Below are 22,409 nucleotides of genomic sequence, written 5' to 3' on the forward strand. Positions count from 1 at the left end.
AACATTTCCCAGTCCCCCTCCCTTTTCTAACTTGCACAGCGAACGCTCACCGTTGACCGGAAGCAGAATATTCTAACGCTGCTTATAAATAAATGTTCGCTCTCTAGAAAGATCGTGACGGTTTTAAGTAAATATTTTGATTTCTGCATTGTATTCTTAAAAAGTAGTGATGGATCCGCATACAGAAGGTAACAATGCATTTAAGGGTAAATTTTTTTTAATCGTTTTATTAAGCAAAAGTTTTATTCAAATGTAACGAATATAGCGGTTTTCAACGAGTATTCTTTCGTTAATTTTTGTGAATATTAAGGAATTTGTTGTATCCCCGGGAGAGATCGCGTTATTATTCTTTGTTCAATTGAAAGCTTAGAAATTTGGCTAATATAGTGTGAAAAGACTGCCCGCAGAAAATCGCAGATAAATCTTTACTTAGAAAATGTGTTAAGGAAAAATCTTAAATCGCAACTAGTATATAGTAACACTACTTTAGATCTATTTTAACACTAAAATTAAACTTTTTAGATGAACTTGAGGCCGCTGAACCAGAATATGAATCCATTTAATTTAAAACATAAATAGTTTTCGAGATTTTAGCAAAAGTCATGTTTTCTGGGACCTTTCGGTCCTGTTGCTAGAAATCTTCCGAAATGTAGGGCGAACCCAACTATGTTATATATGTATTTCGGAATAAACGTTTGTTTTCATTTACATTGGTGTTATAGAAATGATGATTAAAGAAATAGTTTTGGGTATACAAGCGTTTAAATTTAGATAAATGTCAATTTAGATAAATCTACGATATTTCAGTAAATATTGTATCCAAATTGTTAAAAATCACTAAATAAAGTAAAATTTTGGAACAAAATAGGGTTATTATTAAATTTTTAGAAAAAGGGTGTGGCCCCGCACACTTAAGATGAAATGCTATATCTCAGTATCCGCTTCACTAATCCATACCAAACTCGGTATGAGTCTTGCTTAGGCTATATCTAACATAACTGCTTAAAATTCTTGAAATCAGGCGATAACCACGTCCACTTCACATATAATGGTAATTTATAGAAACGCGAAAACTGGCATAAATAAAATCGATTCTTGAAATAACCCCTTAGCATTAAATAAATGGGCGTGGCGCCGCGCACGTTTGACTACAAATGTATTTTTCGGTAACCGATTTATCAATTTGTACCAAACTCGTTGCACTTAATAACCTTGGTATGGAAAAGCAGTTCGTTGAAAAAACGAACACTCCGATATTTAAGTAATTGAGGACGCTAATTTATTTTAAGTTAATGCTTACAAAATTCTCTTTATAATAAATAAGACTGTTATTATTACAAAAATGTAGTCTTATTACATTGGGTGCGTTCGAGCTTCGTAATAATTACCGAAATATTGCAGACATGTTGCTGATGCTCAACTGAAACTTTTCTAAAATGTAACAGAAGTTTCGCAGTAAAAATTTGTATATTGCTTTTGATTTGCCAATGATTGTCAACTGATTTGTTCGCCCAAATTTTTGCGTAGAACGTGATACTCTTTCATAAAAAAAGGAACACTGCCGTATTAATTTCACCTCGAATACACCCATTTCTTACCTATACTGTAATATATATTTGAATTATTAATTACTTTAATTAAAGTTTAATTTGATTTGTTAAACCCTGGGAGGTTCCTTAAGAGACACAGCCTTTTCAAACCCATTTCAATTGATACCCATATTGCAGCAATTCATTTAACTAATTGAACAAATATGTTTAACAGGTGGCAACTCTGTTAATATTTTAACGTATATTTACTTGATTTTAAGCATTTACAATTCTATATGTCAAAACACGTCTTTTCTAAACATTTCGAGTTGAAATATTCATAAAAATAATTTTGGCCACATAAATCGGCTAAATACCCCTATGTGTGCCGTTTAAAGAAGTTCTTTTAAAGTTTTTCTTAATTTATAAAACTCATACTTCTTTAAGGAATTTATTTTAGATTCATATTAAATAGTTTTATTTAGACTTGCAATGCCTATTGAATCTTATTTGTAATTCTAAGTAACCTAAACATATACTTAAGTATATTCACGTAAATTGTAAATAGGAAACACCTTTCTAGGAAGCATGCAGGGAAGCACCCTCAAAATAAATTTGTTCTTTTATAATTAAAAATTCAGATTAAAATTCTCTTATAATATAATCATTCAGCTCTAGGTATTGTGCCACAAAACTACATTGCTTATAATATCAGAACCAAAGCAACTTTACTTATAGGGAATATATTGGCACCATATTCACTTGTATCTTCGTTTTCTATTTGGATGATAAGTGTCTTAGTCGATGGGTTCAGGATTATGGCAGCCGTAATCTAGGTATGTTAAATAAAAATACATCCTTGGTTCTTTTCCAGCACGTCGTAATTTATTTTTATTGATGACATGTACTTACATTAGGGTGCTCATTTTTTGCGACTATTGTTTTTTCACTCCTACCTCGAAATTTTGTGGAAAACACCTAAGGAAAAACTCACTGAAAATTTGACCCCTTAGTATTAACATTAAGTGCTCGCCCAAGGCGTGGTCTAATTATGGTCAATGACGGATTTTGTTCAGAATTTAATACTCTACAACAGTGTCGATTGCGGCATAACTCTAACTCCCACCAGCGAGCTAGTACGGGTCACCAAACCCCAATATTTTAATTAAATTCCCGTTTTTTTGCGCCTTTACCGTAAATAACAAGAGCTACAGAAAAAATGTAAATGACAAATTTGTTGGAAATTCAATTTCCTACAAAAAAGTCTTAGAACACTAAATCGCTAGTATCGATATTTCTTGAGATCTAGGGCTTTAAAGTTGATCAACAATTTTTACAATTTAGCTCCATAGTCAACGAAAATTTCACACTACCTCTCAAGATATATCGATGTTAGTGATTTGGTATACTAGAGCTTTTTTATATAAAATTGAATGGCCTACAAGTTTGTCATTCGCAATTTTTCTGTAGCTCTTACTATCTACGAGATAGGGGCAAAAAAACGGGAATTTAATCAAAATATTGGGTTTGGTGACCCGTACTAGCTCGCTGATACAATGCTAAGAAAAACTATAATAATAATTTTCTCGAAAAATTTGAGTGACGAAAATTTTATTATCTTTTTGGTAGCGTGGTAAAAAAGGGCAATTTACTCAAAATATTGGCTTTGGTGACCCGTACTCGCTAGCTAGTAGCAATGTTAAGCAAAATTATAAAAATAATTTTCTCGAAAAATTTTCGTTACGAAAATTTTATTATCTTTTTGGTAGCGTGGTACCTATACTTACCCAAATCGCTAATTAGTTTTTTAAAGGGAAAACCACACAGCCCTGTGCTATTTTTATACCCGATCGCACTTGTGCACAAGGGTATTATAACTTTGTTCACATAACGGTTGTTGCAAAACGAATCGAGATAGATATAGACAAATGTATACATAAATGATCAGAATGAAAAGAGAAATCGATTAAGCGGTGACTGTCTGTCCGTCCGTCCGTCTGTGCACACGATAACTCGAGTAACAATTGAGATATCTTAACGAAACTTGGTACGTGTACTTTTTCCGGGCGTAGGACGGATGGTAATGGGCAAAATCTGACAATAACCCCGCCTACCTCCCATATAACGGTAGTTTTCAGAAATACGAAAACTGCGATATTTTAGTAACTACTGAAGATTATTCACTCAAGATTGATATTTACAATGATTTTTAGACGAAAAATAAGAGTATAATAAATTTTTGGAAAATAGGCGTAGCCGCGCCCACTTATGGTTACATGTGTATATCTTGGTAACCGCTCCACCAATTTCTCCCAGTTGTTGGCCTTGGTACATCATACCAAATCGCTATTTTTAAAATCGGACAATAAACACGCCCACATCTCATATAACGGTAATTTAGAAAAATACGAAATCTTCGATAAATCAATAAATACCAAAGCTAACTTACTCGAAATTGATGCTTGCAACAATTCTTTACCACAAAATACCTTTATGATAAAATTTTGGAAAATGGGCGTAGCACCGCCCACTTATGATCACATATATGTATCTAGGTAACCGTTCTACCAATTTGTACCAAACTCGCCGTGTTTATTGTGCTTGCTACATAAAAGCGAAACGTTGAAAATCATTGAAATCGGACTAAAATTGCGGCCACTTTTCATATAACGGTAAATTTCAGAAATGCTTGAAACTTCTATATTTCAAAATTTAAGGACTCTAATTTACTCAAAATTGATACTAACAACAATCCCTTGAAAACAAGTAGCATTATTTAGAATTTTGGAAAATGGGCGTGATACCGCTCACATATGACTATATAAGTTTATCTCATTATGTCTAACTTGACCTTCTATCGAAGGTGTTTAAAATAGGGTTAAAACCATCCCGGGTTACCATGTAGCGGTAGTTTTCGGAAAGGTGAAAAACATGTATTTAATACTTGCGTCGGGTATTTAATGTTCGGCTCCGCCCGAACTTAGAACTTAGACTTTCTTACATGTTGATTATGTACTTGGATGTGAAATAACACATTTCCTAAAATTTTTTTAACAGATTTGCGCTCCAATGCAAAACATACTTATTTTAAGTCCTCTTACAAAATCTTTTATCAAGATAAAAATCCCCCTACACAAATTTTGCCACTGATAAAACTCATACATATCGTCGATGTTTTTGCAAACCGCTCATCTACTAATTGCAAAAAAACGGGTTTTCTTTGAAGGAATTGCCTTGATAGGCGGTACATTCTCTTGTTATTATTTTACGAATCTGTTGTTTTAATAACGATTTTACAATTTTTATGCATAAATCTCGATGCCTGGAGTTCAGGGTTAGCAAATCTCATTTTTGCCGCAACGGTGATTTAGGCGGATTTGCTCAAAAGGAGGACAGGACAACATTTTTGAGTGGACAAACCACGTTTGAGGAGGACGATATTCCTCAAAGGAAGACTTTTGGTCAGCTTAACATATTACACACAAAAATAAAACTTTGGTAAATATGTTTTCGTATAAATAAAATACAAATAAACGAGTTCCTACATAAAACAAAAACTTTAACAAATTCATGAAATATAAAAATATGTTTGTATGTATGTATGTATGCACGATATGTAAACACTTACATATTGCTGTGCAAAAACATTAATATTTTCCCTGCACCCGAAAAAATCGTTCGGAAGGAACTGAAGCAGCGACAATGCAAAAGCGTTATCAAACGTATCTTAAAAGATGGGTTTTTATACCTTTCATGAGCATGAAATGGTATTATAACTTTGGTCCGATGTTTGTAAGTACCAGAATAAGAAGAGATAGACCCATTAAAATGTATACTTAAATGATCAGAACGGCGAGCTGAGTCGATTTAGCCATGTCCGTCTGTCCGTCTGTCTGTCTGTCTGTCTGTCCGTCTGTTTGTATGAATCTAGTCTCTCAGTTTTCGAGATATCCGGATCAAATTTGGTAGGTGGGTGTATTTTTATAATGTATTAATCATTTGTCGGAACCGGAAGAATCGGACCACTATAACATATAGCTCCCATACAACTGTTTGTTCAGATATGAGATTTTTCGTTATAACTTCTCCATTTATGCAGCTGGGAACATGGCATTCCGCAATATTTCCATCCATTATCAAAAACATGCTTACAGTGAAAATGGCGAAGATCGGGTCGCTATAACCTATAGCCTCCATACAACCGATTGTTCAGATTCGAGATTCTTTGTTATAACTTCTCCATTTATGCAGCTAGGAACATGAAATTTTGTATTACTTCTACCCGTTATCAACAGAAAACTTAGAATAAAAATTACAAAGATCGGATCACTATAACCTATAGCTCTCATACAACTGATTTTTCAGATATAAGATTTTTCGTTATAACTCCTCCATTTATGTAGCTAGACACATGAAATTTTGCACTGTTGTCACTTATTATCAAAAGAATACTTTCAGTGAAAATGGCGAAGATCGGGTCGCTACAACCTATATCCACCATACAACTAATTGTTCAGATATGAGATTTTTTGCCATAACTTCTTCATTTATACAGCTAGAAACATATAAATTCGCACAGTTTTCACTCAATACTAACAGAATACTTACAGTGAAAATAACAATGATCGGGTCACTATAACATATATCTCCCATACAACTGATTGTTCAGTTATGAGAATTTTCGTTATAACTCCTCCATTTATGCACCTAGGAACATGAAATTTTGCAATACTTCCACCCATTCACACCAGAATATACAGTGAAAATAACAAAGATCGGGTCACTTTTACATATAGCTTCCATACAACTGATTGTTCAGATATGCGATTTTTTGTTATAACTACTCCATCTATGTAGCTCGAAACATAAAATTTCGCCCTATTTTCACTCATTATCAACAGAAAGTTTACAATAAAATTAACAAAGATCGGGTCACTATAACCTGTTTATTGCTCCCATACAACTGATTGTTCAGGTATGGGGTTTTACTGTAAAACTCCTTTATTTGGACAGCTAAAACTGATAAATTTCGTAAGCTATTTTTTAAATAATAATACAAAGTCTACTGAGAAAATCGTAAAAATCTATGTTGTATAATCATAATCTCTTGTACCACTGATTGTTCAGATACCAGTTTTTGCGATATATGTATCTCCTTTATGAAGGAAGCTAAACCCATTAAATTGTGTTACCGGTTTACGTACCGATCACACAGTAGTGAAAATCACTTAAGAGCCTGTCAGACGTGGCAATATTTCCGTCTTTCGCACGCAATTCGCTGTCAAATTGAGAAAGAGAAATTTTATTTCGATGTGTGAACAGCCAGAAAGATCTTTCTGTCACCTTTCGGAAATCAGTTTCAGAAATAAAAGTTGCAAGGTGGGACTGCAACTGCAAGAGCGAAAATCGATTTCGGAAATATATTTCAACTTGCTCGTGCTGCACTAGCAATTTTTATTTCTTCTGCAAGTGCTGTCAAACTAATCGAGTGTTGCCGTGTGGCCCTGATCGTGAATTTGTGTAAAATGATAAAAAATATCGTTGGAATCAATATCAAAAATGCTTGAAATATATTATTTTGCTTAATATACTTAATTGTTAAATTATTGTTTACACGACAAATATGTTAATTATAACCTATATTTTCTCGCTTTTACAAGAGAAATAGCAAACAAACGACAACCCCACCGCCCATGGTTGCATTTTAGTATCGAGAAAGATTGCCAGAAACTCATTCGCTGTGTGAACAGCCAAAAAGCGATTTCAGAAATTTCCTCCTGCAATTCGCCGTTCGGAAATAAAAACCTCTTTCGAAAGACACTTCCCATGCAAGGTGTGACTGCTCATGCAACTGATTTCTCAATTTGACAGCCTTTCCGAAATTTATTGCATCGAAATATATTGCCACGTCTGACACGCTCTTTAGATTGGTGCTATATAAGGTATATCTTCCATACTTCTGATTGTTTAGATATGATTTTTTATATATGTATCTCCTCTATCTATGCCTGCTGTGAATACATAAATTTATTCAAATGCAGTAATCTGTTAAAGTAAAATTTTCAGATGCTCATGAAAGGTATGAAGTCTTCGGTATAGCCGAAGACAGCGCTGCTCTTACTTGTTACGTCATACGTTCGTACCAAGAATATCTATTTGGATCGCGATCCAAAATGAGAAATAGTAGCACTGACAAATTTAGTTCAATGAAAATATCGAACTAGTGAACTAGTTCATTGAGATGAACTAGTTCTTTAGTTCATTTAGTTCAAGAACTAGCCAAGTCTAGTATATATGTAGATAATTTTGTATAAGCCCAAGTGTGCATACTACAGTATTAAAAAATGATAATTGAGGCCATGAGGGCAGAAGTGGCCTAACTCACATTTTTTTTGGTAGTTAACTTCTTACAATATTTTCTAGTGCTATAATTGGTATTCTTTAATTTAATGGTACGTTATGTAGCTTTGTATCTTAATATTAAGAAACGAGCGACTTTTATTATTAAATTCATCACATTTGAGACTATTTTAAGAAGGTAAGTACAAAAAAAAATTGGGTGAAGCCACTTCTGCTCTCACGGCCTCAATTCCACTTTTTAGCTTTCGATAAATTAATAAGCTGACCAACCGTCCTCCTTTGAGGAGGATTGTCCTCCTCAAACGTGATTTGTCCTCCTCAAAAATATTGTCCTTCTCTGTCCTCCTTTTGAGAAAAAATGTCCTCCTTGTCCTCCTTTCCAAGTCTTATAGCAGTGATGAACTTTTCTAAAAATTTCGTTCTTCAACATTTAGTTAAATGATGTAAGCTTTTGATTCAACTAACCGCCTGTGAAAGTTGAACAGTACAAACGCCTTTTGAGCCTTAGGGCCAAATTCACAGTGCGTAGTTAACTCAGAATCGACAGTTAACTAAAGATTTTTGTACTGAAAACTGTCGATTCTGAGTGAAATACGTACTGTGAATTTGGCCCTTAATCAATAATATTTAATACGGCTTTCCCAATGCATGCCTATTACGTAGTTTGTTCTCTCATTCGTAATTCACACTCCTATTGCCCTTGGAATTACGTAATTCTCCACACTAAATTTTGAGAGCGAATTACTTCATTTGGTGGTAATTCAGATCCAATTACCAAGCGAATTACGAACAAATCGATGCCGTCTCAAATTTTTATGGGACATTTATCGAAACCAGTTCACAAATCAAAACTGGCACTTTTTATAAGTACAAAAACCAATTACTTACATTTTGCATAAATTTTGTAGTGAAGAAAACAAAACAAAACACAGAAATATAGAACTGTAAAATCGAATTAAGAATGTCCGCTTGGGAAAGGAGTAATTCGCAATCGTTATTGGAGGATCGAACAAATCAATTCCCGGTGTCGAAGGTAAGCCGTATTACCCTTTATAACACTGAAAGACTAGATAACGACGGGTCTTCACAGGGAAAATTAGTGCCTACCATTTGCCATTTTATTTGCCAGATATGTATAAGTTTTATCAGTGGCAATATTTTTGGCCCGCTTTTCATCTGATGGCAAGCTCGTCGGCGAGTCGATACGAAGTAAACTACTTCTTACTTATACATATATAAACATTTATTAATTATAGTTTACGAATTTATTAAAGAAACAAACGTCCGCTCAAAATGTTAAAGCGCCTTCAAAATGAAATGCTTAAAAATTAGTAATGAAACCTCTTCGATGTCTGTCAAATCATCAATGTTTTGACTTAACATCGGACTCGTAAAAACATCGACACACATCAATGTTTGAAGCCACGACCATCGATGATCTCGATACATCGATGTTTTTTTACATCCCTACAATATACACAATTACCGGCAGTTTAATATTTCATCATATTTTTTGTATCGCGTGTCATTGCGGAATTAATTGTTGGCTGTGAAAGTATAATCTAATTTTAAACGTTTTAAAAAGGGATTTGCTGGATAAAAATACAATACAAAATTAAATATTAAAGCTGTGGATATACTATGCTTTTAAGCATACAATGTTTTTAACATCGCCTACGCTGCGCCTTGCGCTGCAATGTGGGACTTGATAAATAGCCAATTTCATCAGTTACCTATCAACGGCAAACCTAAGCCAGGAGCACTACTTAATGTAATTAAAAGTAAGTACATGAATGACTTTTCACTTAAACTTGCTTTTCAGACGCCTTATAATTTTCCTTTAATTTATAGTCGTCAAGGAAACAAACATCGATGAAGCTGCGAAAAATATTAAAATTTTTAAGAAAATAAAACCAGTATTTTTTTTATTTTATTTTATATCTTATTATATTTAGTTCTGCTGAGGCTCATAGTTTAACACTTTGCATCAATATACACTATTGAATGAATCGTAAGCAATAAAAAAATATGTAGTATAAAACCTATTCGTATGCATATAAATAAAATACTTAAGTTTTATTATACGTAAAATAACCCTTTTTATTAATTCTAAACTACAGTGTAGTCAGAAAATTCTTCTCTTTCGTAGAACGTAGATTTCTTTTATTATTAACACTATAAAAAAACATGACTAAAATTATAGCACAACACTTTCATTATATTTTAATAAATAATGTTAAGCGTTTTTGCAAAACGTTTTGTTAAACAAAAGCGCCTAAAATTAACAATAAAAACAAAATAAAAGTGTTGTGTTAAAATTCGTTATATGTTTTTTACAGTATGGAGAATGAAAGCAAAATCGCACTTTCTTGCAACATGCAACGCAGTGTACTATTAACTTGTTTGACTTATGATTAGAGAAACTTTGAATTGTAATTTATTCGTTATTTATGTGTTAAAATAAATATAAAAAATGTTTTGTGTTTTCAATGTGGAGAATTTGTCCTCCTGGAATGTTAAAAAATTCTGGTCACCTTATAAATACATATTTATTTGAACGCGTTTTTGTGGAAAATAACAAAAGGTGAAAAATAAAGGCAAAAGCTGTTTCAATACATGTGCATATAAACAGGTGTATATGAATGTAAATAGCTTAACACGAGAATTACTGAATACCTAAACTGAAGTGGGAACAGACAGTGGTATGATATTATTAAGTCAAATATGCTGATAAGTTTAACTAGCGGAAATTGTAAAATAATCTGAGTATTAATGTTTAATAAATAGTTGCTGCGAGCAAATACCATTTTGAAAAAATAAAAAATAAAGGGAGATAAAGCGCATCCATAAACAAATAAAAAATACTTTTTCAGGAACTGTGTCGAACTGCAGAATATTTCATAATATATTAATCAAAAAACAGCAACAACAACATTTTTGTGTCAAAAAATACAAGATATTGAGTGCAAATTATAACAAACACCAACTTGTTTTCGTAAGTTCGTAATGAAAAATAGAGGCAGGCTGAAAAGTGCATCGCCAGCAATTCAAAACAGCAGCCCCATCTCCCCCAGAACTAATACCAACTCTGAGTTTAACATCAGAAACACCTGCAACAGTCCCATTCCCATCATTAGTAGCGCGGCAAATGGTACCACTAATAGCAGTATCACCAGCGGAAACGGAAGTGGAAATGTCAACGATGGCGTAAGCAGCATTTCCAGCAGCCCTGTGGACATTGAGAAAGGCACTGGCAATCTGACATTGACAAGAGCAATGCAACTTCACAAATCCAACGTGCAAAACTCGTCGCCCAACAGTTTCAACACCACAAATGGCCATCAGCCCTATCCGTCGATAACGTCCACATATTGGCTGCCGCCGCCAAATACGGCGCCATATTTAGTTCCAGGTAATTAACGCAATTCGCTAACAAGCTAAAAACTAAATTTAACATTGAAAATAAACACGCACAAATAAGTACCTGTACTTAGGTTGGGTTAGGTTAGAGTGGCTGCCACCGCGCAGAGCACGGAGGCATGCGTCGGCTGGAAAAGCATCTTGTGGCGGAAATCATTTGCTTCTTTCCCTCCCTTAGTAATTGAACCACCGAATGCGTCTAAGCAATCTAAAAAGTACTTGTTGAACAAGTGCGTTTCAGCTATGATGGGACATTAGCAAAGACAATTTTTCACAGGCCAACAAAAATGGGAACAAATTTTGTTTCCTAAAATGTAAAGCTGTGTTCGATAGTCCTTTTTGTGCTGATTACGAATCTGTAAGTATAAAGTTTTCATCAGCTTTAGATTTTGAGAAAAACGTGGTCAAAATATCCAAAAATCGCGTTTTTTGCAATATTCGAGAAGCTCTAGCAAAAAGATGATAGAACCTTCCACTTAGGCTTAAATTAAAGCTAGAACTCTCGACTACTATCATATTGCATAGCAGAGTCTTAAGTCTCTGCAACTGAAGCAAAAATCGTTGGTGGGTTACCCTGACCAGTTTATGGGGGTTTTGGGGGTTAAAACCCACACTCCCCCCGAAATTTTTGGATCGACTTTAAATATTTTTATTTATATTAGATTTACTTATTTTATATTTATTAACACGTTCCCTATCCAATGAATCACATGTGTTACATGGGACAAGTTTTGTCCCACCAGTCCATGAATGATATGAGCAAAATCAATGCTGACTTCAGATATATTTTTCTAGGTTTTTGGCAAAAATATAGTATTTTTGTGTGGAAACATGCAGTAAACAGCTGTTGATTGTATATAATTCATGGAACGTACCTTATCAAAAACTATTTCCCACGCTTATGTATGTATCATAAATGAGATATAAAATACTTATTTTTTTTTGCATAAGGACATAATGTATGCTTTTAGCATAATTCCTGAAAAAAGATGTATTGTATGGGGACAGGCAACCTGTTGAATCATCATCACTCTGCATACAAAAAAAAAATCGGAATTATAAAATCTGTTATAACTTAACACCCAAATTCATAAAAAATAAAGAAGACTTTATGTGCTTTGTAAATCGAAAATTTGTATGAAAATGTCACTCTATAAAGCTCTTTAAACCTATTTTATTTTTTAGAATAAAGCCATTAGGCTTCTGCAAAATATGTCGGAAAAATATTAAAATTTACTCTGAAAAACATCCAAAAATCCGGTTTTTAATAAATAAAATTAGCCCAAAAAAAAGTTTCTCAAAAAATCACCTTAGGTGATGGAGGAGCTTTTACTTAAAAGGTCTGCGTAAAAATGTTTAAAAATTGTATCAACGGAATCAAAATAATGAGATTTTTTGGGAAATGAAACGACTGTTGACTGTGGAAGGGGGGAGGAAACACCTACGTTGAGGAATGTTGTTGCGAATTTAAAATCAAATTGCCATACACATGTGCACTAATGTCTGTGTCCGTTTTATAGTTGATCCTCTTGTCATTAGGGGATATTATCCACAAAATTTTGGAACAGAACGTATGGCCCACGTACATAATTAGGGTACTTATTCAAAACTTTTACAAAAGGACCACTAAAGAGAAGACCACTGATGAGAACAAAATATATAAATCCACTACATACATATGTTCCGGGTATATCTGAGAGGATCATTCCAACATATATGACAGAGAAAAGGTCAAAATAGCGTTCACACACGCAATACACTAAAGAGAATTTATAGCAACACCAAAGACATTATTCCTAGATACCAGAAATCGGACGTAATATATAAAATTTCATGTAATGGCGATTGGTCCTAATATGCGACAAAGTATATGTGGTGTAAACAAAACCTAAACTCAAGACAAGGATTTTCGCACACAAATCAAATGTTAGATTGAGCAACAACACAACGGACAATAAGACGGCCTTTTCAGCTCACTGTAGAACATGGGTCACTATCAGTGTTGCCACTGTTGGTCTTTTCCGACCAAATCTGGTCGCTTCTTTTTCATTTGGTCGGTTGGTCGGCAAAGTAAGAATTTGGTCGGAAAGTTGAATCAAGCTTTTAAATTTTTAGTTACAAAATATATATTTCAAACATAATTTTGCATATAAATATTTGCCAATTGTACATTTAAACATTTGGCAATCCTGCCCTTAAAATGTTCACTAAAAATGTACATGGTAACCATGTGCCTTGATGAAGAAAAGAGAAAAGGAAAATGTCAAAAAACCAACGTAAAGCCAAACGCGCGAATTTCTTGCTTCTACACAACTGCTACAATTAATTTCAAACGTCAAAAAGCCAACGTAAGCTGAACGCGCGCATTTCTTGCTTTTGCAATTAATTACAAAAGGGATAAGTAAGTGCACTTAACAATGAGCTAACAATTTTTGGTATTACCAATTTTTACTCTTTAGATTTATCAGCAAGAAGCCAAAGCCGTTTTACAGTGCAGACGAAAGTCGAGCTTCTTGTAGCACAAATTCGCAGCTCCCCGAAGATATTTTTGGTGAAAAAGGAGATGATGCTTTGTGCAGGTAACTAAGATATTTTGTTTGAATAATGTGCCACGCCCTGAAAAAAGGAGGATATATAGGGGAGTAGAGACGGGTCACTACATTTCAAAACTGAAAACCCCGCCCGCCGGAGGCTTATGGTTTTAATAATAGTTGCGTTCCAGATGCTTCACGATTTGCAGGAAAAGCTTTTTTCGCCATTAATAAACCTTATTGAAGGTGGCCACCTGGAACAGCTTCCTGTAAAAACCTGCAAATCGTGAAGCATATGGAACCCAACTCTTATATCGAAATAAAGTGATAATTCTACGTTTGATATACATTCATATGTACATATGTATGTATGTACATCGTATATGAAACTGGTGACAAAAAGTTAAGAAAAACTTAAATTCTATTATTTGCTAAATAGTGTGATAATAATTTTTAAAATAACACTCACTCCACATCCTCATCGATTTTCGTCCAAAAAAATCCTGATACTCTGCATAAAAAGCAATTGATGCATTATATCAAAGCCAACCCGATATGTTTTTTGAATTCTTCTGATTATATATATATTTTTTTTAAGTGATGCAAGCGGCAAACAACAAAAACGAAAGTTCCGAGCAGAATGGTTAAAAAATTTTGACTGGTTGCGAGAAAAAAATGGAGGCGCCTTTTGTTTTGTTTGCTTCAATCAGCTAGTAAGCCACTGCGGCCATCTCAGGTCGCAAGAGAAACCGTCATCCACATTCAAAGCTACGAATCGCAGAAAAAGCAGTTTACAATAGAAAAATTTTACAACGCTGAGCAGCAAAACCAACAGCAGAAAGTTAGAGAAGCCGAGGATGCACTTGTCATGTTTTGCATTACGCACCACCTCCCATTGCTGCTAATGGATTACCTGCCTGCTCTGTTGGTGGAATGCTGCCCCGACTCTTCCATAGCGAAATCGCTGAAATGTGCCAGAACAAAATCAATGCAGGTAGTTGATTGTATAGCTAAGCAGGGAAGTCAAAAAGTAATATCTACTTTAAGAAATAAGAAATTCTCCTTAATTGTTGATGAGACTACGGATGTGTCTACCACAAAAAGCCTAGTATTAGTTGCTCGATACGTCGATAGCGCTCATGTGGCACAAGATCGCTTCATTGCATTGCTAGAGCTCACCAAAGCAGACGCAAATTCTATTTTTAATTTAATAAAAGATTTTTTTACTAAGAATGAAATTCCCATAAGAAACCTAATTGGTTTGGCCACTGATGGAGCCAATGTTATGGCTGGAGACTTGGGCGGGCTGAAAACATTATTGAGTGCAGAAACCGATTTATTTTATATAAAATGCACATGCCACTCACTTCACCTTTGCTCAAGCTACGCTTGTAAAAAATTGCCGAAAAGCATTGAGACACTGTGCCGCAACATATATAGTTTCTTTTCCCACAGTCCAAAGGGATACATGAACTGAAGGAATTTCAGGACTACTGTTCGGTAAAAACCCACAAAATCTTGGGCACATCTCAAACACGCTTTCACTAGAAAGCGTTGTTTTAAGAATAGTTGAGCAATGGGATAGTTTGAAACTTTATTTTATTTCCTGCTTTTACGAAGTAAACGGTATGCGATCTGCAGACCTGACAGAAGGAATGTGTTGCACAACCAAATGCTATTCTTTATTTCTATCGTATATTTTGCTCATAATTACCAATCTTAACAAAGAGTTCCAAGCTGAAAGCTCTCGTTTGCCATACTTATATGCAACTGTCGAAGCACATTATCTCTTAATTTAGAGTAACTTTATTAAAAAAGATGCGGTTAGTAACAATATCAATATTGGTTTTAAAAATGAAAATATTCATCTTAAAATATCTGACATTTTTGTTGGAACGAAAGCTGAGATGTTTATGAAAAGTAATGTCAATTGTTCTGAAATTCTTGAAGTTAAAACCATGATAAAAATATAGTAAGGTAGAACCGCTGAGAGTCACTTTTAAAATTCTTGACGTTTCCAAACATTTTAATTTTTAAATGTACTCACAAACTCACACACACATTTTCATTTCCAATCTCAAGCAACAACAATTTCGAACAATTTAAATTTTTTATATTCCCTTTTATATGATTTTAAAATGTTGGCAAACTTCAAAAAAAAATCATGGCCGACAAATTGAGAGAACGGTTGTACCTTGCTATGTTTTTATCATGGTTAAAACCAATATATTAAAGTTTTACATAGAGTTTTTGGACCAGATAAATTTAAGATTTGATTTCAAGCGGGAAGATATAAAACTTTTACAAATAATAACACCAGCTAAGGTAGTTTCTAAAGAAGATTTACCAATTTTACCTCTTTTGTTAAAGTTTCCCCATCTTATAGATTGTGATCCTGATATAATAACCACGCAGTGGAATTTACTGAGGCTAAGTGAGCTTGATATTTCCAGCGATCTGGACATTGATATGTTTTGGGAAAAAGTTTATTCTATTAAAAATGGAATGAATAAAATAGCTTCATGCATCTCGCCAATTTTGTTTTTAGTATAATTTCATTACCACATAACTCTGCGGCTGCAGAACGCAAATTTTCAACGCTTTCTTTAATAAAAACTAAACTAAGAAATAAACTTAAGATTGGCAGTATCAATAGCTTAATGTTATGCAAGGAACTTGTAAACAAAAAGGACCCGCACTATGTGTGGTCAGCTGCTAAAGATTTGCATGTGTAATTAATTGATTCAAATTTACTTTTGAGAAATTAAACTTATTGGTACATAACATGTATGTATATAATTCATACAACCAAAAAATGTTAAATTATCTCATCTCTGTGCCTAAGACTGTACCTGAATTTATTTATTTCTTCTTTGTTTTACAATGTACAAAGTACATATATGTATGTATATAATTGTTTTGTATTCGAAACATTTAATATTAAATAAATGAATTGTATGCTTTCAGAATGCTTTTTTGTAATTGAAATTTATTTGGTCGGTTGTAAACGATTTTGGTCGGATTTGGGAAGAAAATTGGTAGGGGAAAAAATTGTTAGTGGCAACGCTGGTCACTATCCTGATTTTGTTAATCTTGTCATTCTACAATAGGAAAATAATTATAATAAACGCCTTATTTTGGAAATGTTGCACATAATGAACACCACTAATGATATGAGGATCAACTATAAAACGTCCATAGAAAATAGTGCACAATAGTCTAACGAAAATTTGTCAACCCGTGCCAAAAGTGCCCAGAGCGTGAGGAACGCAAAAAACCACTTTTCGTGCCCGGAATCAACAAATCAGTTCTAAACAATGATTTTATGTTTATTTATCTTATATAGCTAATAAAATTAGCAAATACCTACATTTCTGAACTTTTAGTGCTGTTTTCCATTTTTTTATTTTGCTATCGGATGTAAACAAACAACAGCTGTTATTTCAAATTGACTTCTAGCACATTTGTGCCCGGAAAAAGTGAAAGGTATTCGCTCTATATTACCAATTTTTCTAGCGTGAGGAACGCTTTCTGNCGATAAATCAGTAAATATTAAAGCTAATTTATTCAAAATTGACGCTTGCAACCATCATTTACCAAGAAATACGTTTATGATAAAATTTTGGAAAATGGGCGTGGCACCGCCCACTTATGATCACATATATGTATCTCGGCACCCGTTCGACCAATTTGTACCAAACTCGGTATGGTTATTGTGCTTGCCACATGATAGCAAAGCGTTGAGAATTGTTGAAATCGGTTTAAAATTACGGCCGCTTTTCATATAACAATAAATTTCAGAAATGCTTGAAATTTCAATATTTCGAAATTTAAGGACGCTAATTTACTCAAAATTGATACACCCCGGCTTACCATATAGCGGTAGCTTGCGGAAAGGTGAAAAACATATATTTAATACTTGCGCCGGGTATTTAATGTTCGGCTCCGCCCGAACTTAGACTTTCTTACTTGTTTTTATGTATGTTACCGCAAAACTTTGGACTACGTTAACCGATTTCGATAATTCTTTTTGCATCGGAAAGGTAGTGTGTCATAGGTGGTCCCACACTGATCTGGTTTAGATTCGATCATTAGATCATGATGTATATGTATATATATATATATGTATGTATGTATATATATTTTATATGAGAATTGAAGTCGGTTTTGTTTTCTGCTTAAAAATTTCTTGTTTTTTATATATATTGAATTAAACACTACTGAATACTACCCACTAATAATAACATTAAAAAGTGAGATTAAAGTAGTTAAACGCTTGCTTGTGGTTAAGCGGTTTTTTTAACCAACTTCCAAAAATGGAGTAGGTTATCAGTTCGTCGGAATATTTTTTTTTTTTTTATGTAAGTTGCCGCATAACTTTGGACCACGTCAACCGATTTCGATAATTTTGCATTTTGCAATTTTGCATCGGAGATGTAATGTCTCCGAGGTGGTCCCATACTAATCTGGTTAAGATCCGATCAGTGGATGATGAGATATATTTGTATATATATATATTTTGTATATGATAATTGAAGTCGGTTTTTTTTTTGCTAAAAAATATTTGTCTTATATATATTGAATTAAACAGACAGTAAAAAAAGCATTAAATAGGGAGATTAAGTGCAAACAATTCTTCTTAGTACGTATGTTAGCCGAGATATGTGCTTAGTTCTTGAAGAAAAGCAAAATATCTATTCAAATTAAGCGGTTTTTACACTTACATACATTTGTATGTATATATAGTTATGTACATACTTTTTTATAAACCCAAGTGCGCATACTAGGGATGTTGCGAATGTGGAATTTTAGACATACGCGGATGCGGATATGAGTGCGGATGCCATGTATTTTTAAGAAATAATTTAGATGGTTAAATTAGGTGATTTAGGCAAATAAAAAATTGCAAGGTTAATAATTTTTAATAATCTGCCTTATCCTGAGTTTTTCCCGAAAAAAATTCACCCGAAAATTGTATATCGCCCGTAGTAAATATGTTCATGAAAACCAAAAGTCAAAAGTGAACCGGTTCGGGGAAAATTAAGCTCATGATAAGACTGAATGTTTTTTTAGTACTTGAATTTAAAAATTGGAACACTGTACTTAATAAAAACTTTTTGAAGGGTCGTAAATCAAATCTGCGCCTCTATATAACTGATCGCTCAAGGCGACAAACTTGAAAAACTTGAAACTTGACAAAATTGTAAATTCTTTTCGATTGACACTGCACCAGTTGAGAGGACTTTCAGTTATATTTATTCATTTTTGAGAATTTCGTTGGGGGTGCAAATGTCGGATGTATCCTCCTGACTTTCATCTTCACAATCTAGCATAATGGCGCAATCGTTATTTAAACAACGTTTTTTTTCCAAAGAATTCCTCATTCTCATTCTTTTGGTTGTTTCGGAATTTGGAGAACCTGTCACATCACACAGTGCTTCCCTTCCATATAAAGTGTGGGCAAAAATAGAATTATGGACGGATTTAAATGAAAAAAATTAGTAAATTAGTAAAATTGAGGACGCTTAATTCAAAAATGCAATTGGTTTTTGGATGACTTTCATACTTTCACTGTAAATGCAGTTTGAAGTTGAAAATTTGGGTTCTTGTGGCTTTTACAGGTATGTACATATAGTTTGTTCTATTTTCAAAAGTGAGGTGTCAAATGACAGTGCTTGGCGTGTAGCTGTGCAACAAGATTTTATTTGAAAAGGGTTGCCACCTGTTACAAATTTTATTAAAATTATTTAATAAGTTAAATGAGTTAGATATGACAATATGGGTATCAATTGAACTAGTTTTGAAAATACTTTACCTTTAAATGGCACGTTGAAGGGTTGCCACATGTTTAAAAAATGAAATTCACATTAATTAGGGGAATAAGGTAACTGAAATATGTATATCAATATGAGTATCAGACAAATGAAAAAATTTTACATAGTTAGCAAGAAATAAGTGGAGAGTAAAAACATTCCTGAGTGAATTTAAGAGTACAGTAATTTAAAAGGAATGTAATCAGAACAAATCACTGATTGACAATGTATGTATTTGTAATAAAACAACAAATACGATGGCGTAGTCCTATGTTTTGACGTAATTATTCTTTTAGTTTAACTAAATTCGACTTTACAAACAGGTGGCAACCCTATTCGTTTTATCTTTAAGCTAAAACCTTCTTAAACCTCTTTCGTATGGCTCCCTTATGGTGATACCTATCTATTTCAATTACCTAATTCCTTTAACTCAAGTGGAATTTGATTTTTTAAACAGGTGGCAGTTCTCTGCATGTAGCNATTGCAAGGTTAATAATTTTTAATAATCTGCCTTATCCTGAGTTTTTCCCGAAAAAAATTCACCCGAAAATTGTATATCGCCCGTAGTAAATATGTTCATGAAAACCAAAAGTCAAAAGTGAACCGGTTCGGGGAAAATTAAGCTCATGATAAGACTGAATGTTTTTTTAGTACTTGAATTTAAAAATTGGAACACTGTACTTAATAAAAACTTTTTGAAGGGTCGTAAATCAAATCTGCGCCTCTATATAACTGATCGCTCAAGGCGACAAACTTGAAAAACTTGAAACTTGACAAAATTGTAAATTCTTTTCGATTGACACTGCACCAGTTGAGAGGACTTTCAGTTATATTTATTCATTTTTGAGAATTTCGTTGGGGGTGCAAATGTCGGATGTATCCTCCTGACTTTCATCTTCACAATCTAGCATAATGGCGCAATCGTTATTTAAACAACGTTTTTTTTCCAAAGAATTCCTCATTCTCATTCTTTTGGTTGTTTCGGAATTTGGAGAACCTGTCACATCACACAGTGCTTCCCTTCCATATAAAGTGTGGGCAAAAATAGAATTATGGACGGATTTAAATGAAAAAAATTAGTAAATTAGTAAAATTGAGGACGCTTAATTCAAAAATGCAATTGGTTTTTGGATGACTTTCATACTTTCACTGTAAATGCAGTTTGAAGTTGAAAATTTGGGTTCTTGTGGCTTTTACAGGTATGTACATATAGTTTGTTCTATTTTCAAAAGTGAGGTGTCAAATGACAGTGCTTGGCGTGTAGCTGTGCAACAAGATTTTATTTGAAAAGGGTTGCCACCTGTTACAAATTTTATTAAAATTATTTAATAAGTTAAATGAGTTAGATATGACAATATGGGTATCAATTGAACTAGTTTTGAAAATACTTTACCTTTAAATGGCACGTTGAAGGGTTGCCACATGTTTAAAAAATGAAATTCACATTAATTAGGGGAATAAGGTAACTGAAATATGTATATCAATATGAGTATCAGACAAATGAAAAAATTTTACATAGTTAGCAAGAAATAAGTGGAGAGTAAAAACATTCCTGAGTGAATTTAAGAGTACAGTAATTTAAAAGGAATGTAATCAGAACAAATCACTGATTGACAATGTATGTATTTGTAATAAAACAACAAATACGATGGCGTAGTCCTATGTTTTGACGTAATTATTCTTTTAGTTTAACTAAATTCGACTTTACAAACAGGTGGCAACCCTATTCGTTTTATCTTTAAGCTAAAACCTTCTTAAACCTCTTTCGTATGGCTCCCTTATGGTGATACCTATCTATTTCAATTACCTAATTCCTTTAACTCAAGTGGAATTTGATTTTTTAAACAGGTGGCAGTTCTCTGCATGTAGCTAATACACATTTCGATTAATACCCATCTCTTAATAATTCATTTAACTTATAAAAAAATGTTTACCTAATTTTTTAACAATCGAGTTTTTTAACAGGTGGCAAATCTTTACCACCTTTTCAACCTTTTTAATCTGACACTTCATTTTTGAAAATGGAACGAATCGTGGAGATCTCAAGGCACTGACAAAAATTGAAAAACTTATTTTATGCATTAGGGAAAAACGCATTACTTCAGAAAGTGCAAAAAAATAGCAGGTTTTTATTCCTTCTTTTGAAAGCTAAAAGCCCGTACTATTTAATGAAATAATAAAAAAAATAACCTATTTTTACATATATTTTTTATTCATTCCATTAAAATTTACCATTTTTTGAAATTTTGTTTAAAAAAAATTGTTCTCTGGAATACCGCAGGGGAACCCTGTGTTTAATTTTATTCCAAAATTTTAATTGCTGTAATTCTCTACTATCGATATGGAAACGAGAAACGTCAAACCAACATTTTATTTCAATATATTTTTCACATTTTTTCTATGAAGAGCTTACGCATGGCTATGCACTTATTAAAATTCTTAGTGTAAAATTTGTCGACTTTAGTGGCTTCCTGGCGGCATATATTTAATTTTTTAGGGAAATGTCTGTTTAATTCTTTTTAGTGGATAAATTGTCTTTACAAAAATACCAAACAAGTTCACATTGCAGATAACGAATTTTTCGATTTTTGCCCACTTAGGCGGCACTGTGCGTCATCAGCGTTTTTCGATTTTAGTTTTTGTAACTCATTTTTAATGCTTTCTTCTGTGACTGGTTAGATATACATTTGTGCACTTGCACAATATTCCAGGGACCGAAAATAACAGTTATTTTTTCCGAGTTAAAATTAGCCTAG

The 22,409-nt window shown here is 33.4% G+C and overlaps 1 protein-coding gene across 10 annotated transcripts in view; it reads left to right on the plus strand.

Moving 5' to 3' along the window:
* LOC108358004 (CUGBP Elav-like family member 2) overlaps positions 1 to 22,409 on the plus strand; it is a 364,101-nt gene that overhangs the window by 49,999 nt on the left and 291,693 nt on the right. For 4 of the 10 annotated variants that reach the window (XM_017609112.1, XM_017609110.1, XM_017609111.1 and 1 more), the window contains one exon: positions 10,763 to 11,301. The exons of the other annotated variants lie outside the window; for them this stretch is intronic. In XM_017609112.1, the coding sequence (XP_017464601.1) occupies positions 10,896 to 11,301 (406 nt within the window). In that variant the 5' untranslated portion in view covers positions 10,763 to 10,895. The remainder of the gene's footprint in view (positions 1 to 10,762; positions 11,302 to 22,409) is intronic. 10 annotated transcript variants of the gene reach the window in all.

Source organism: Rhagoletis zephyria, unplaced genomic scaffold (genome assembly GCF_001687245.7).
Source record: "Rhagoletis zephyria isolate East Lansing unplaced genomic scaffold, Rhagoletis_zephyria_1.1 Rzeph_scaffold_00191, whole genome shotgun sequence".
NCBI classification, from domain to species: domain Eukaryota; kingdom Metazoa; phylum Arthropoda; class Insecta; order Diptera; family Tephritidae; genus Rhagoletis; species Rhagoletis zephyria.